The sequence below is a fragment of the Dermacentor albipictus genome, chromosome 1 (assembly GCF_038994185.2).
Source record: "Dermacentor albipictus isolate Rhodes 1998 colony chromosome 1, USDA_Dalb.pri_finalv2, whole genome shotgun sequence".
In the NCBI taxonomy this organism is placed as follows: Eukaryota; Metazoa; Arthropoda; class Arachnida; order Ixodida; family Ixodidae; genus Dermacentor; species Dermacentor albipictus.
The window spans coordinates 444,930,409-444,946,920 of record NC_091821.1 but is presented as its reverse complement, the minus strand read 5'-3'; the positions used below and the strand labels follow the sequence as shown (position 1 = coordinate 444,946,920).

Genomic DNA, 16,512 nt, shown 5'->3' with positions numbered 1-16,512 from the left:
GGAAGCGGCGGGATGATCAGGCGGTCGCGAACAAAGGCGGGAACCGCCGTCTTCTCTCCATGCTGGGTGTGGTACGCGATGCTGAGCGACTCGAGGATGCATCGACCTGCCTTTGACCTCGATAATCGTTCGTATTGTGCAATGTCGTGCGCCTCGATTAACTCGTTAAGGGAGTTGTGAACTCCGAGCTCTAGACACTTGTCGGTGCTCGCGTTGAGTGGAACGCCGACCGCCCTCTTGAAAGCCTTTCGGATCATGCATTCGAGTTTGTTTTTTTCGGACCCGATCCACCTCAGGTAGGGGGCAACATACGTTATGCGGCTTATCGCGTACGCCTGCACGAGACGGATCGCGCACTCTTCACGCATACCATTGCGTCTATTCGTGATGCGATGCAAGAGTCGGATCGTGTCATCTACCGAAGGACGAAGTATTCGCACCGTCTCTCCGTTATGGCCGTTTGCCTGCAGGTCTAACCCTAGGATTCTAATTTTCTCTACGTGTGGTACGGGAGTACCATCTGCCAATGTGATGCGTATTTTGGAATAATCCCGTTCATCTTCGAGCAAGGTTTTACGACCTCTCCTTGTGGGTTTGTAGAGTAAGAGTTCGGACTTGGTAGCCGAGCACTCGAGGCCCGTTCCACGCAAGCAATTAACTAGCTTAAAGTTTTCTTTCATAAGCCGACTTTCCCGCTACGTCTCCAATAACCGTACGATTAGATATCAGCTTACAACATCATGTAGACCCCATGCGCATTTTGGAGTTTGTGTGAAGCGAAGCTTTCGTGGAGCGGTGATGAATTGCTATAAATTTGCGTCAAAGAAAGTTCGCTTTCAAGTTAGGGTACGCGCGGCCGCCACAGAAGCAGCCGCCGCGGGAGTAGTCCGGCTACCCATTCTCCTCCCCTCGCGACCGAAGCTCGCGACGGAAGAGCGCGCGCTTCTCTCCCCACTATCTTCCCTTGCGCGCGCGAGATTGAGTCCCCATCGTCTGTGCCCCCTCGCACGTTTTCACTCGCACATACAGCATAGGGCGCGCGGGGACAACGTGATCGCCCTTAAACTGTATGCGGATTATCACGGCGACGCCGATGGTGTCGGCACAAATGAGCTTGGGGTTTCTATGTAATTGCTATCGCAATAAAGTCATCGTTATCTTCACTGGGCGATGATTTCAAAGAGGCAGTTTGCGTTGGAACGAAAGAAGTGCACTTAGGATTGTTTGTCCTGTGTGTGTTGAAACGGTGTGCAAACAATGTTCGGTCGACATTGTTTCTCAAAACATTTCAAAGAAAATGTTTTTCCTAGAAAAATGAATGCTCAAGTATTTCAACGTGAAAAAACTGCGAAATGCGATTGCTAGCAAGGCAATAATGAATGTGACTGCAATGGAGGTAAGACACTTTCGATGACCATTGAAAAGTCGCTCTCGTTCAAAGAAGTTGCTCTTAATGAGTATGGCTTAGAGAACACCTACGCGGATTTTCTTTGTTGACACCTCGAAGTTCCTCATCCGGAAGTGGTAGTCGCAGACATAATGCACGTAGGCGCGCGCGTGTAATTGGGTGATGTTTGTGTTTGCTCGACACAGTCACTTCATAGTAAATTGTCTGGCGAATTGCGAAGCTCCCGAGGATTCCAAAGGAACGAGACGCATCGTTATGAAACATATTTAGTCGTAAAGCAGGCAAGCGAAAGAATCAATGGGAATGGAGAAATCGGAGAGGGTGTTTCAGAAAGCTTTCGAAAAGTTTAGCGTAGCGTCACGGACATATGGGAGATGAATGAGACTGATTGTCGGGTACGGCGGAATCGAGCCCCATTTTTCGAGTGTCCTAAAACTTCGGCGAGTAGCACTCATTAGTCATCGTCGTTCATAAGGTCAGACAGCAAATCAAAGAGAACAAAATTGGGCACATTCATCAGAGCAAGAAGTTAAAGCCAGCACCTCTCTTTCATGGAGCACCTACTCTACTAACTCTGCTGTGAATACCTGAGTATCAGAATGCGCTCGCATTAGTTACTGCTGCGTGCGAAAGGGAAAATCTTTAATTTGTTACGAAAATTCAAATGAAGAAGAATTGTGAAAGTCGATGCAAGAGCAGCACTAAAAACAATTATAGGGAATGTTATTATATTATTATTATTATTATTATTATTATTATTATTATTATTATTATTATTATTATTATTATTATTATTATTATTTGAAAGCATATATAGATATGACAGGAAAGGGAAAGCGAGGAGCAGGCTGGCAACTGCCACCGCAAGGGGCGCAACGCCTGCCTACTCTTCAGAAAATTGGTGACATAAAAAATAGAAATGGAAGATAGGAAGAAGGGGAGGGAAGGGAAACGAAAGAGAAGGATGACAAATTTCGAAGAGTTAAGCCCAATCCACACCGTACAGGTCGCACACAACACAGGTCGCACATAGTAGGGCCGATCACCGCAGGCCAGGCTACTAAAAGATGTTGAAATACAATTATGTCTGAGGTATTGTTATTTGAATATATAGAAATAGGCTACACACGTAAGCCTAAATTAGTTACTTCTAGATAAGCAATGAGAGTGACGAGGAAGAGAGCAGAATAGGCTTAAAATATACAAAAGGATTAGTGTTTTTTCTTTTCACGCAAAACAAGCAGCACTGCAGGAAGGATCGATATTGGGCTAGGTGGTGTTGCATATTTGTCTGGGGTAAACAGTGCGTAAGACGAGGACACGTGAAAGAACGACAACAGAAGCGCTCAGTCAGCACTTTGGTTGTCGTTCTTTCACGTGTCCTCGTCTTACGCGCTGTTTACCCTGTCCAAACACACAATACGTCGAACACAAAGGAGAGAAGAGGAGTGAAGCATTGGCAGTGGAAGTTCTAAAAAGGCGTAATATTTATTTATTTATTTATTTATTTATTTATTTATTTATTTATTTCAATACTCTTAATCTCAATGTGACGTCAGGTGTCACAGAGAGAATTGAGGTTCACCACTAAACGCTGTGACGGTGGTTTAAAATGATAAAAAGGCAGGTTGCTGGCCATGGAGGAGTAGAGGCGGTTCCAGCTAGTCGCTGCTCTTGGAGTGAAGGAATGCGCGCGGAAAGTTTATACGGTGACTTGGGACGTGGACTTTAATGTTGTGGCCAGTGCGCGCAGAAATGCAACGAGAAGTGAGCAATGCTTTCGTAAGATGGTGATTAGCGTAGTGCCTGTATATTGCGGAATAAGACACGTCGTGCTAGTTTATAGCGATTAGAATTCCGTGGTTTGTGCACGCACTTTCGGGGACTGACTGTCTAGCTAGCTATGTCTCTGTTTTCACGCCAACAAGGGTCCCGGGTATAGTGCATGGTTAAATGGGCTTCTGTGCTGAGGGAACAGGGTTCGAAATTAAAGGTTGGGTCAGCTTGGGTCAATGAGTATGTGTCACTGGGTAGATGTGTGCTACTCTCCAACAAACACCTTTGACGCTGACATTCGTCACTGGAGATAGGTTTAACATAGGAACTAACCTCTTTAATGGTGACTTGGAGCACCTTTCAATGAGCATCTTTGACACCCACTTGGGTCACTGCGTATGCGCTAGTAGGTTTGTCCTGCTCTTCGACTGACCTCTTTGACGTCAACTTGGGTAATGAGGTGTGCTCCGCAGAGCGTTTGCCACTAATAACCAATATCATGTGCGGAAACAAAGCAATGGAGTGTGCTTTGGACCTAGTGCGCATGCGCGACTTCGCCTGCGTCACCGCCGCAATTGAATGGGCTCCGCGCGAGCCGCGCGTTCCCGTGTTCACGCTTCCTTTCTGAACAGTGACCCACGCATCCGGTAGAAATGCTTCGTCCACCGCTGCTGCTAAACGATCTGCCCGAACAGAGGCTCAGTGCCACCGCCGAGAGCACCTTGTCCTTCAGAATAATTTTTTTTGCATAATATATCGCGAATTCACAACACCTAAACAGATGTGCCGAAAATTCGCATTAAGGAGTGTCGTAGCCATCCGTGAATTTTTGAAAGAGGTAGTTAGATAACGGATGATAAGGAAATCTTTTGGCGGAGGAAACCGAACGTGCGATTAGCATTATTGGCCAGGAAGTCAGTGTGAGATTGCCCTGCCAAGATATTGGAGATATAAACGGCACGTTATCTATACGAACTACGAGCCTCCAAGATAGCATCGTTAGAATTTTGTTAGAAATGTACATTCCACGAAAGAGCCGCGATATAGAAATTAAACAGGTTCTTAGAAAAAAAAACAGAAGCAGATGGGTTTGACAAGAATACTTCCTGTAGCCAAGCTCATGGCGTACTGAGGAAGTTATTACTTTCAAGGAACGTTACAAAATTAGAATATATTACGTGCTCTGGCAGCTTGCATGCCATTCTGGTGAATATGATGGGTCTATAATTTTCCGGGCACTTTCGAAATTGGCACCACCGCCTCTAGCTTTCCAGTTTCCAGAGAGCTCGGAGCATGGGAATAATTGAATAAATATTTGTGACGAGATGAGCGGGAAAAAAAGTGTCAGTGGGCTCAGGAACACAGCAATGATTTTGTCGGTACCAGGCTAAGATGGCTTCCATTTCTGAATAAATTTAGCTATGCGAACTCAGTGAACCAAGACCAGATCCATTAAAAAAGAGCAATTGTCGGCATGCTTAGGGGCAATATACACTACATCATTCGGGGATAAGGCAAAAAAAAAAAAACGAAAGCAGGAGAACACTGTTTCGAAGAACAACACAACATTCCATTGCTAGGCAATATATCACTTTTCTTAGTGCATAGCTTTAATTCCTCCTTTTCTAGGCCACCTATAATACTACAGAATAGTATTGGAATGGATTGTAACAAGGGAGGAAGCGTTCTGGTAAACAAGGAGTGATTATCAGAAACAAGTTCACCAAAACACAGCTTACGTGTTCCAACTTACGCGTTCACTCTACATATAACCAGTGCCTGGCCTAAGCACACTTAATATACATGTTCGTAAGCAAAGAGTCCTCACAATGCACGTTGCAGGCAATAGCAGATGATAATGTATCAGCAATGCACTTTTTTTTCTCCATTCAAGCATTGAAAATGTTGAAGCTTTCAAAAAAATTTGAGACCCCTCCCCCCTCGCCTCATCCCCTTCCTGCTCCCTTCAACTGCCATTTGTATCTTTTAGTACCAAATATCGCACAAGTTGATTTTGTGAGAAGGTAATTAGAGTGCATGAAAACGACTGGCCTAGCTGGGAGAACTTTTCATACCATGTTCTGGGACAAGATTAGAGACAAGATTTCAAGGAGTAAAAAAATAAAAGCGTCATAATTGCGTGCTATTAGACAAGTGCGAAGTTTTTATGTAACTTATTTGCAGGGATGATATCGGTGTAGTCAACTTTCGTTTTACGACGCAGCATCATCAACGTAGAAACTCGCAGGAATAAAAATGGCTCCAATTCATATCGAGAAGGCGGCCGCAGCGTTCAAGATTACAGCGACCATGCACCACTAATAGGGTGCCCGTGACCAGCTAAGGGCCCTGAAATCCCTTTTTGGCCCAAGCCGTTTTCACCCGATTGGCATTGCTACCTTATTTAACGCAACTGAAACACGTCCACTATTGCAACGCTAGACAGACATTTGCTGAAGGCAACTTCGAACCTAGTTCACAGTTTTATTATGACACGTTTCACGATACATTTGCAATCTAAACGTTGCGCTCGTCGTTTTAGCAGAAAAGAATGCGGTGTTCATTGTTTCAAACTGAGGCTGCGGGCAAAGATTTCATCATTCCGTGCTGATAATTGTTTGGGAACAAGCACTCCACTTGGTTATAAAACAACGAAACCGCTGTTCGCGCACGAAATTTGGAAGTACCACTACGAAACTCCTAGCGCGTGAGCTTACTTACAATTATTTGGAAAGCGTTCAAAGATTTCGCAGAGTGAGCTCTGAAGTTCACACCACCATATGGGCCTCTTTATGAAATGCATGAATGATCAGCCTCATTCTGTTTGGTTTCAAGAAAAAAAACTTGCAGTTTCGCCCTATAGGCGAAGGCTCGATCACGGTATCAAGTTAACAGACACCTATAGTAAATAAGGACAGTAGTTTTATCGGCCGTATATACTTTTAAGCATTCACTTACTAACTAAATTAGCAAGCATCGTGTCCCACGCGCACAAACAAACATGAACTCGATGACCTCGTGCACCCGCTGTCAAAATGCTGCAGAGAGAAAGCGTCGCAGCAGCAGCGAGCGCTATGACCTTCATGCGGCCTCACGCTTCAACGTGAACTAGGCCGCGAGAACACAGCGCACACGAAGCTATCAACACACGTTGCGCTATGTCCCCATCGCAGATCGCTTTCAAGATAGGGCGCACGCCTCCGCGTCCTACCCAAATGCCGTCGGAGTTGAACGACCCCCCCCCCCCCCTTCCTCCCTCCCTTCGCGTCGGTACCTTGCGTGCGACGGACGACAGCTCACTTCATTCCCTGCTTTCACTAGCCCATCCGGCATACGGTGCGCGGCGACGATGTGATCGCCCTTGGAGTTTATACGGAAAATCACTGTGATGGCAATGGCAACGGCATAAATGCGCCTAGAGTTTCAATATAACTGTTATCCCAATAAAAAAAGAGCCAATAGCTTTCATTACCTTTTGGCATGCTTCCACGCTACTCAACATGTTGCAGGCGCACACTTGTTAAGCAATTTTACCTAACAGATGAGCGTTTCGTGTCCTACCGCATTTTTTTTAGTTCGTGAAGCGTGGCGCATAAGTGACACCTCTTTCGTAACTGGTAATTTTCAGGAGCATAAGAAAGCTCGTCAACCGTTAAATAATTCGCACCTAAGAAACGGCTAACACATTCGCTCGGTGTGCTGCTGTCACCGACGTTACTAGATTATATGGTCTAGTGACTATCCCTGCCACGCTAGCTGCCACTATGTTGACAAAGACCAGATATCTTGATGGAATATTATACGAAAAAATTGAAGTCAATGCAAGAAATCTTATAGAATTTAGGAATGAAAAAAATATAACTCGGTCGACAAATTTCTGAAATCATTTCAGTGTGAGCCTTCTTTTTTGGACAATGTCACGACAATGCTTGGTCAGCTGTTTAAAAGTTTGTAATTGTTTCAGAACAGTTTATCAGCTAAATTTCTAGTACTTCATGTTATCTTTATTTCCCTAGGTTCTTCCCAAAATATTTCAATGGTTTTCTAGGTATTGCCAAGCGCCTTCTTCCAATTTCACCTGAATCATGGCTAGTCCACTTTAGTATGTATGAGTCATCAACAGAGGACAAACAAGGACACAAAGACGTAGCTTAAGTGGAGCATGAGTGCAAGGCTACAGCCATAGGAATGCTTGCAAGGATGTCTACTATTCCATCCGTGATTGCATTTGCGAATGAAAAGATGACCTTGGTAAAGTTCAAATGTTTTAATCATTCTATGCCATATTTACATATTTGATTTCTTTTTCATTAAATTATCCATTTTAAATACGAAAAAGGGAGTAAGAAAAAGTTGCCGAAAATTTGTTCGTTTCCTTTACAGCAGTCATTCGCATGGTTACCCTTGTTATTTTTTCTCGAACTTCTTGTTATATCTTATTTTTGGATGGCGTTTTGGACTACTCAGTTGTTTAATATATTTACGATACCCTTTTTTGTGGTTCATTTGTCTTTTAGTTGTTGGCTTTTATTTATGTCGAAGAAAAAACACATATCAAATACTTGCTGTACTCATCATACCACCTCTGGGCATTTTCAAAGTGTGTTTCAGACCTGCGCAATCACAAAGGCACAACCTGTCACTCGAATGTTGTTACGACTTTGCACCGCTGTTCCACGATTACGGCTTTGTGGTCCCGTAGCGCTCGTCACCCGTTTCGTGACAGAGCGTTGGTAGCGAAGACTCCGAGCCTGGCGTCGATGAGAATAACAAAAGGGACTTTATACATTATATACAGGTTATCATACAGGACATGAACGGGTCGGCACTGGGGCCGAGTGCTCACAACAAACGCGACTGTTCTCGCACGACGACGTCCGGCGAAAACGCGTGACACATCTCACCCCAGTCGGGAGCGACACTGTCTCCCGGTGGGTCGGCGGATCCTGTTTTTCAGGCAGCGCGTTGCTGCTTTTATAATCCCCGAGGAACCATTGTCACTCAAACGGCCCAATACAAAGTCAGCACACGACGGTCGTCCGAGGGGTCCAACCAGCGACCGCGCTGGCCACCCGGTTCAAAGTTCGCGCGCGCGGTGACCTCCAGGCAAAGGGAGGTGCGGCGCCGGGCTGTCTGGCACACGCTGACACGTCCAAACATGCGGCTCGCCGAGGCTTCTCCCGCAGCAGGACACCGCTGCCTGACGGCTCAGCATCTTGACTTGTGAAGGGAGAATTAGGGCGCTCGCAGGATAGATTCCGCATCTTGCAGATTCGGAATCCGGGCTTGTGGTAATGGCACAACAGCATCCCCGCCCTCAGATAAGGCGCCGGGAAGACGAGCTGCCTCCACGTGGCTCGGATGCCAGGCGCGCACGTTCGTCAGGCTCGTCCAAGTTCACGTCCAGTGTCGGGACGCCAGGTAACTTCACGTGCCCAGGTCCGACTCGCCAGGACAGGAGCTCTGCTCACCACGTCGTCGCCAAGGCACCTTGACCAGCTCCGCTCGGGTCGTTCCTAAGACCTTGCTTCTCGCCACTGGTCCCGCTTGGTCGTTCTGCAGCTTGCAAAACCGACCGGCAAAAGGCAACACCCAACACGAACAAGTGCCCTCTGTCTCCCGTCAAACACCAGACAAGGCCATAATTCAAATCAACCTAACTAAATTGCTATCCCTCTTTTTGCTCCCGCTGCAACAAGAGGCAGGTGTACGATCTAGTACACAAGGCTCAAACAACCAGTTTTCAAATTAACAACACAACAAAATAGACAAGAAACAATTATTAATCAGCAATAATAATTACAAATGGAATGGTCCCCTTGAAATCACTTCGACCGAAAACATACTACTGAGGAAGCAAATGAGGTCATTCATTTTTCCCGGCGATATTTTCGCGGAATCCGAAGCTGCTTATATTTGCGACCCTGCTTATCCGTGTAGCGGCGGTACAATAAGCCAGATTCTTTGCCAAATGAAACCCTCTTTTTTTTCACTCCCCGTTTGACGCTCTTCCTCAGATCGGCTAATGAACAGTCTTCCTGTTGCTCGCGACTCAGACTTTCCCTTTCAACTGCAGCCTGCTCCTGCCAGCTGGCGGAAACCGGAGCGAGTGTGGAGCCCGCGTCGCCTAATTGCGGCGTCGCGTCTATATCGCGGCTAGCACTGTACGCGTCACTCCCACTCACTTCCAGGACCCGCTCGTCTAGGCCAGCCTCCGAGCTCTGCCTCTCCCGTGACTGCTCGCCACTCAAGTTACCGTGATCGGTCCGTGTGCCGCACCGCCTTTCGCTCACCGACGCTAAGTCAAGTTCCCTCGACAGCGGGCGCGCTTTGGATCGCGTGGGGGCCATGTACGCCACGTCGGCAAAGAATGATTTGCCCTGATCCCTCAGCAGCTGCTCCGAGCTATTTGAGAAGAGGTAGGAAAATTGCTCCGGGAGGGTGGCTGACACAGCGGCTTCGGTGTTAAGTTTCCCAAACTCTCCTTCAATGATAACCGTTGCGATCGGTAAACAGACACTCTCCTTCTCGGCCACTTGCCGTATCCTAACGCACTCTCCCGTAAAGTCACTCGAGGAGACGAAAGACGGGTGAACAACGTCCATAGTTGCTGCAGAGTCCCGCAGTGCTCGGCACTTCTTGCCGTTTACCTTAATTTCCTGCACATAGGGCTCCAATAGACGTATGTTCTTGTGAGTTTCCTGTATCGTTGCAAAAGCAATTCTCTCTGGGCAGCTTGCAGCGATGTGCCCTTGCTTTTTGCAATTGTAGCAGGTTAACGGTTTCCGTTTTTCAAAAGAACGCGTCGTATCGTTTCGCTGTTTCGGACCATCGTCACCATTCTGAGATGCATTCTGTCCTTCCCTTACAGTTTCTTTGGTAAGGGATTCGTCGTCCCGAAACTCGCGACGCGTGATTTGCTTCCGTTCGTCGGGCTTCCCGGAAAACTAATCTCTCCTATCAGCTTTTTCTACGCGCACTGCCTTGCTGTGCAAGCTGCGGCGTGTGTAATACTCTTCCGCTAACTCTGCTGCCTTGTTTAGCTTAACATCCTTTAGCCTATCTTGCAGCCAGAGCCGGACATCCTCATCAATGCAACGGTAGAACTGCTCCAACGCGATGCATTCGACAATTTTGTCGCGGTCGTCGTAAACCTCTTCGCCCTTCAGCCATTCCACCAGGTCGGCTTTTAGACGAAACGCGAAGTCAACATTCGACTCCTTACCCTTTTTTGCATACCGGAACCTCTGCCGGAAAGCTTCGGGCGACAATTTGTACTTCCGCAGTAGCGCTTCCTTCACATCACTGTAGCTCTCAAACGCCTCTTTCGATAAGCAAGTTATTACGTCTGATGCCTCCCCAGGAAGCAACGCTAACAGATTCTGTGCCCAAAGGGATCGCTCAATGCTATTCCGTTCACACACGTGCTCAAATTTCACGAGGTATTTGGCCATATCCTCTCCGACGACAAAGGGTGGAAGTTGATCGCGTATTCTTGGAACATTAGAAGTGAGACTAGGCGCTGGCGAGCTATTTCGGGTCTCCAACTCTTTCATTTTAAGCTCGTGCTCACGAATCTCTCTCCTTTCCTCCTTTTCCTCCTCGCGACGTTGCTGTTCTCTCCTTTCCTGCTCGCAACGTTCCTTCTCCCTTTCCTCCCCTTCCCGACGTTCATTGATACCCGCCAAGGCCTCTGCGGCTTCCTCAGCCGTTACGTCCCCAGTCCTCATGACCTCAAGGATCGCATTCTTTCTTTTGGTTGAGCCCAACTCAATGCCCAACTCCTCACAAATTTCGAGAAGTTCCTTCACCTTGTACTTCTCCATCGTTCACACTGTCCTCCTGCTGTTTACCCTTTCTGAATATACCTGCCGTACGCTACTATAATGCTACTAGTAAGACATATGCAAGTATTTCACACACTGCCCTGTCTACCCCCTCAGCATCCCCTGGTTTTCAAAACACTCTTACTAGGCTTGAAACACACAAGGTTATCACAATGCAACACCAAATCCTTCCCTAAGCTACTATAACCTGTGTCAGAGAAAGTCTGGTGTTTGAGGTAAACTTCAGGCACTCACCGCGCCGAGGTAGCTGATGCCGGTCAATCCCGTAGCTGCCATCCAGTGTTACGACATCCAACCGGTGCCAGCAGTGTTACGACACCCCAACCGGTGCCGCCAGTGTTACGAACTTGTACCGCTGCACCACGATTACGGCTTTGTGGTCCCGTAGCGCTCGTCACCCGTTTCGTGACAGAGCGTTGGTAGCGAAGACTCCGAGCCTGGCGTCGATGAGAATAACAAAAGGGACTTTATACATTATATACAGGTTATCATACAGGACATGAACGGGTCGGCACTGGGGCCGAGTGCTCACAACAAACGCGACTGTTCTCGCACGACGACGTCCGGCGAAAACGCGTGACACATCTCACCCCAGTCGGGAGCGACACTGTCTCCCGGTGGGTCGGCGGATCCTGTTTTTCAGGCAGCGCGTTGCTGCTTTTATAATCCCCGAGGAACCATTGTCACTCAAACGGCCCAATACAAAGTCAGCACACGACGGTCGTCCGAGGGGTCCAACCAGCGACCGCGCTGGCCACCCGGTTCAAAGTTCGCGCGCGCGGTGACCTCCAGGCAAAGGGAGGTGCGGCGCCGGGCTGTCTGGCACACGCTGACACGTCCAAACATGCGGCTCGCCGAGGCTTCTCCCGCAGCAGGACACCGCTGCCTGACGGCTCAGCATCTTGACTTGTGAAGGGAGAATTAGGGCGCTCGCAGGATAGATTCCGCATCTTGCAGATTCGGAATCCGGGCTTGTGGTAATGGCACAACATTGTTCATTTTGTACACTATTGCCTGCTCCATTTGTTTGTCACGGTGCACGGGAAAAACAAAAAGATGGCTTCTTATTGCGCACTCTCATGCACACCATTTCTCTTCTCTTTTCTACTTCACAAGCGGACAAATTCGACGACTCCAAAATAAAATTACGCGACCCTATACGCCCAAAAACGCCGCGCGGACAAGGCTGCCTTCAACTCCATAAAAGGGGCAACGAGCTCTGGTCGTTCATACCACACATAGCAACAAGCGAGCCAAGAAGGCGACGCAGCAGTTTTCTCGGCCAGCGAACATATATATGAACACACAAACACACAGAAACCGTGGCTAGCATCGCAGAAGTCCAGCTTTATTTGCGGCCCATCGTAAACAGATGGCGCCGGCCGTGCCCACGGTGTGTGCAAGAAATGAAAGGGTCTTACTCCCCCTCCACCACTGTACGCACCTATCGCTATATAACGTCGCCGCGTCATAGATTGCTTGCTACTTGCCTGTCGCTGTTGCTCTGCTGCGGACGTATATATACGAGAGACTGATCGGCGGGGTGTCACGCGGCCATGCTGCTGGCTGCCCATCTGAACAAACGCTGAATGGCCGCTTCTTTCGCCCTGTTGATAGCGTTATATCGCACTGTTGCTGATTGTTGCTGTTGCTTGGTAAGTTGGTGATGAGTTATTGCTGGTTCGCGCGCTTTCTATTAGTCTTTTTCTTGACAGCCGCTGAAAAGAGCGCCCGTCTTTCTTTTCTCATATCACGCTGAAATTTCAATCATATGGAAAGTGTTTTAAATATGGAGAAATGAATACATTTTACTCTTGTACCCATGCATCGGTCTGTAACGTCAAAAACAGCGTTGTCCCGCGCTTATTTCTTTTAAAAGTCTTCAGACCACCTTCGCACACCATTACTGTCGTCATTAACGAACAATAAAAATTACATTTACAAAGCGCAGTTGTTCTTTTGAAAATTTTTTTAATTATCGGGTTTTACGTGCCAAAACCACTTCCTGATTATGAGGCACGCCGTATTGGGGGACTCCAGAAATTTCGACCACCTGGGGTTCTTTAACGTGCACCTAAATCTACGTACAGGGGCGTTTTTGCATTTCGCCCCCATCGAAATGCGGCCGCCGTGGCCAGGATTCGATCCCGCGACCTCGTGCTCAGCAGCCCAACACCATAGCCAATGAGCAACCACGGCGGGTGGTGTGAAATTTTTCAAGCGAGCAACTGCACTTGAAAAGAAAGCTAGGGCTGCCTAGGTTGTCATTGGTTGTCATTGCTATTCAGGACTCGATCACTCGATTACTGCTAGAGTAATCAATCAATGCGGCCAATTTATATGTTTGTGAATAGGTGACATTTGTTGCATCGAGATGCACTGAACGTACGTAAATTTTCCGGGTAGCACTTTCAAATTTTTTTGTTTTTTTTGCGTTTCTCGGCATGCAGTGTTGTGTACCCGCATAAGTGTAACATACCGGTGACATTTGGTAATACATATTGAACTGAAACTTCATAATTTGTGCAGTGTGTAGTAATGTTGTACACGTGGATTAACTTTGAAATCCAGTACTTTACTTCAAACGAATGGATTGAGTCTTCTAAAGAAAAACTAACGTAGTCCTTTAAGGCGAAGGATGGCCTTTATGTATCAGTACGTCAGCTTTGTCACTATACTTACGCAACGTGCATGCTCTAGGTTTCTATGCAATGAAATTAATGATGCGAAATAAATGATTGCTACATAAAAATACCATATTACCTGTCATTTTCTCTTCTAACAAAGAGATACCATTGTTGTTATGTGGTTCAAAGCTTATAAAGGAAAGAAGTTCGGGAGCTTGTTGCACTCCGGAAACGCGCTAAGGGGAAAGCCTGCTGCACACTAGGTAATGCATGAAGTTATACCATTGGAGGGGTCAGACTTATTGCCAGACATAATGAGCCGCAGTGTGAAGTCACTTTGTCGGCTTATAAAAGTGAATCCCTTGGTGGCAGCGGTATTCCGGCCGATATTATAGTGGGTTGGGAAGCAAATTGTTCAAGTATTTAACCATGCTACCAACTGCATTCCAACCAAAGAGAATGAATTCATTCTTGAATAATTGTTTTTTGGATACATCGATTTATTCGTTCATTCATTATGCAAGTATATGAACGCTTTTATATATTTGGTATTATTATTGTTTTGCATATTGCATGGTTTTCTTCAATTGCTTTTCTTTGCTGGAACATTTAAGTGCACATTGCACCAAAGGTCTTGTCAAGCCAATTGTTCTGTCTTTCAATTTAAGAGTTTCGTTTCCATGTAGAGGTTATTTTGTGTATGTTTGTACATTTACAAGTTTTTATTTGCCTCTTTCCTCATGCCATTTCTTCGTATTCATTTCCAAATAAAACGTTCCAAATAAAACAAAGTACCAATTTTATCACACAAAGTAATTGATCACTGAATCAAAGAAATGTCCAATGAAAAAATATTCGAAAAGTCTCTTGGTATGTTTTCTAACGTCAATGGCAAGACTATCATGAAAGCCATTGAGCACTTGTGCTTAAGAACTCTGAATCTGCTTGCAAAGATGATGACATACTGAAGGCTTCGCGAGGAAACGTGTGACGGGCAATGGAAACATCAGGGAAGGTATTCTGGAGGATTCCACATGGTGGACGGGTCCATTCCGTCTACTGCTGAGGTGCTGATTGGCTGTGGTGCCTCGCGGCCGCGGACACGCCGCCCAGCCCAGCCAATGAGAACTTCAACAAGAGACGAAGTAGACATGTCCACCAGGTGTACTCTTGGAGAATACCTCCCCAGCTCTCGCGAGACGAGAGCATCGGCGATAAGCACGAAGCTGGGCACTGCTGTGAGTGTGTATGCCGCAGCAAATACCGCAACACTATAGATAGACGATTAAGTTATTGAGCTGACTCTGCGCACGTATCAATTAGAAAACCCGGGTAACGTAGACTGTTTCGAGAGTCCAGCATAGCAGAATATTGGCGTGAGCAACTTCGGAATCGCACGCGCGCCACTTTATTTATTTCCAACCCTTAATTTCTTTCTCCTCGCTCTGACTCGTCTCAAACGCAGTGCCACCGGAGCTGCCCGTGATCGTGGACGAATCTGGACGCAGCCTGCACGGCACCGTGGGACCTTACGACGAAGGCTCGCGTCTGAGCCTCCTCTGCCGGGTCAAAGGAGGTGAGGCTCTCGCGAGACGCCCGTCGACCCGCGCTACGCGGTGGCTTCGCGCGCGTCGGGCCCGGCACGCCCCTAATGAACGCGCCACGTTAGTGCTAATGACCCGGTTCTCGAAGAACCTCGTGAGTGCGCGTCGAGTAGTCGCACCGTCGGCTCGCGAGACCTTTAACCGCAACCGCGGCACCACCACCGAATCCCCGGGCCTGCCTTAACGCGCCGAGTTTGGTGCGTCTCCGGGGATCGCCGAGACGAGCAGCGACGTGGAGGAGCGCGTAGATGCGGAGACATGCTAGCCGAGCAGAGGCGTCGGGTGGCCATAAGCGGCCCGGATGAGTTGTTGTTGCGGTATGTAGAGGAGGAGGAGGAGGGAGAAGAGGCACTTCGGGAGAGAATGCGGGTTACGCCTGGTCTCGGTGGTGTGGCGCGAGTGAAACATGTTTTGAGAGAAGGCGAGGGCGGGAGTGCGAGAAAACGCTAAGCACGCGAAGAGAAGGAGAAGGGGCTTGACGCAGTGCAGGGCGTTTCTAAATGCCCTCCCATTACGAGGTGGCGCGGTTTAGAATTAGGCACGAAGTCGGGCAAGAAGTTGCCGGCGCTTGCGGCGGCCGTAATTTAGAAGGCTCGGAAGCTGTACAGAGGACAGCCGCAAAAATGTATACAAGTGTCGCCCCGCTGATATGAGAGTGAGTCCTGCGTGTAACGAAGATCCGGTCCCCTGGGTTACTTAACTTGTTTTGCACTTTGCCCCGACATCTCTTTTTAGCGGTATTTTATTTTGCCGACATTGACTCGAAAGCCTACAGCTAATGGCTTTTAACCACTTGCGCTGAGTGAATCAAAACACGAGTGTTTCTTGTAGCAACGTGTTCGAGTATGTAGGCCATTGGTCATTTATTTTTTTCCGACCTATTTGAACCTTCGAGGCTCAATCAAAGAGTGACCCCAAAGCCGAATACCATGGCCGAATAGCCATGGCCAACCTCATCCGCGACACACTCCCCTCCACCTGGTGCCTCATGCATCGTTTTTTATATTGGGTTCAATTTCTTTTGAAATTACTCTACCACCTTGGGCGCCAAAGAATTAAATAACAAATGACAACTGCGCCCTAACAGTAGCTGACACTGTATGAACCAAAGTCAATGTGCAAGAGTTCCTGTAGAAGACGGAGCCACCGTCATGAAACTTCTCATATGTGCTGGCATTTTCTCAATCACTGTAGAAAGGTGGCTCGCCACACACGATAGAGATGGGAAGCACAATTATTACGAGGACAAA

General features: G+C 47.4%; 1 protein-coding gene across 2 annotated transcripts in view; it reads left to right on the top strand.

The window, feature by feature from the left end:
* LOC135903082 (synaptogenesis protein syg-2-like) overlaps positions 1–16,512 on the top strand; it is a 343,784-nt gene that overhangs the window by 204,557 nt on the left and 122,715 nt on the right. For both annotated transcript variants that reach the window (XM_070537210.1, XM_065433453.2), the window contains exon 4: positions 15,124–15,234. In XM_070537210.1, coding sequence (XP_070393311.1) covers positions 15,124–15,234 — 111 coding nt within the window. The remainder of the gene's footprint in view (positions 1–15,123; positions 15,235–16,512) is intronic.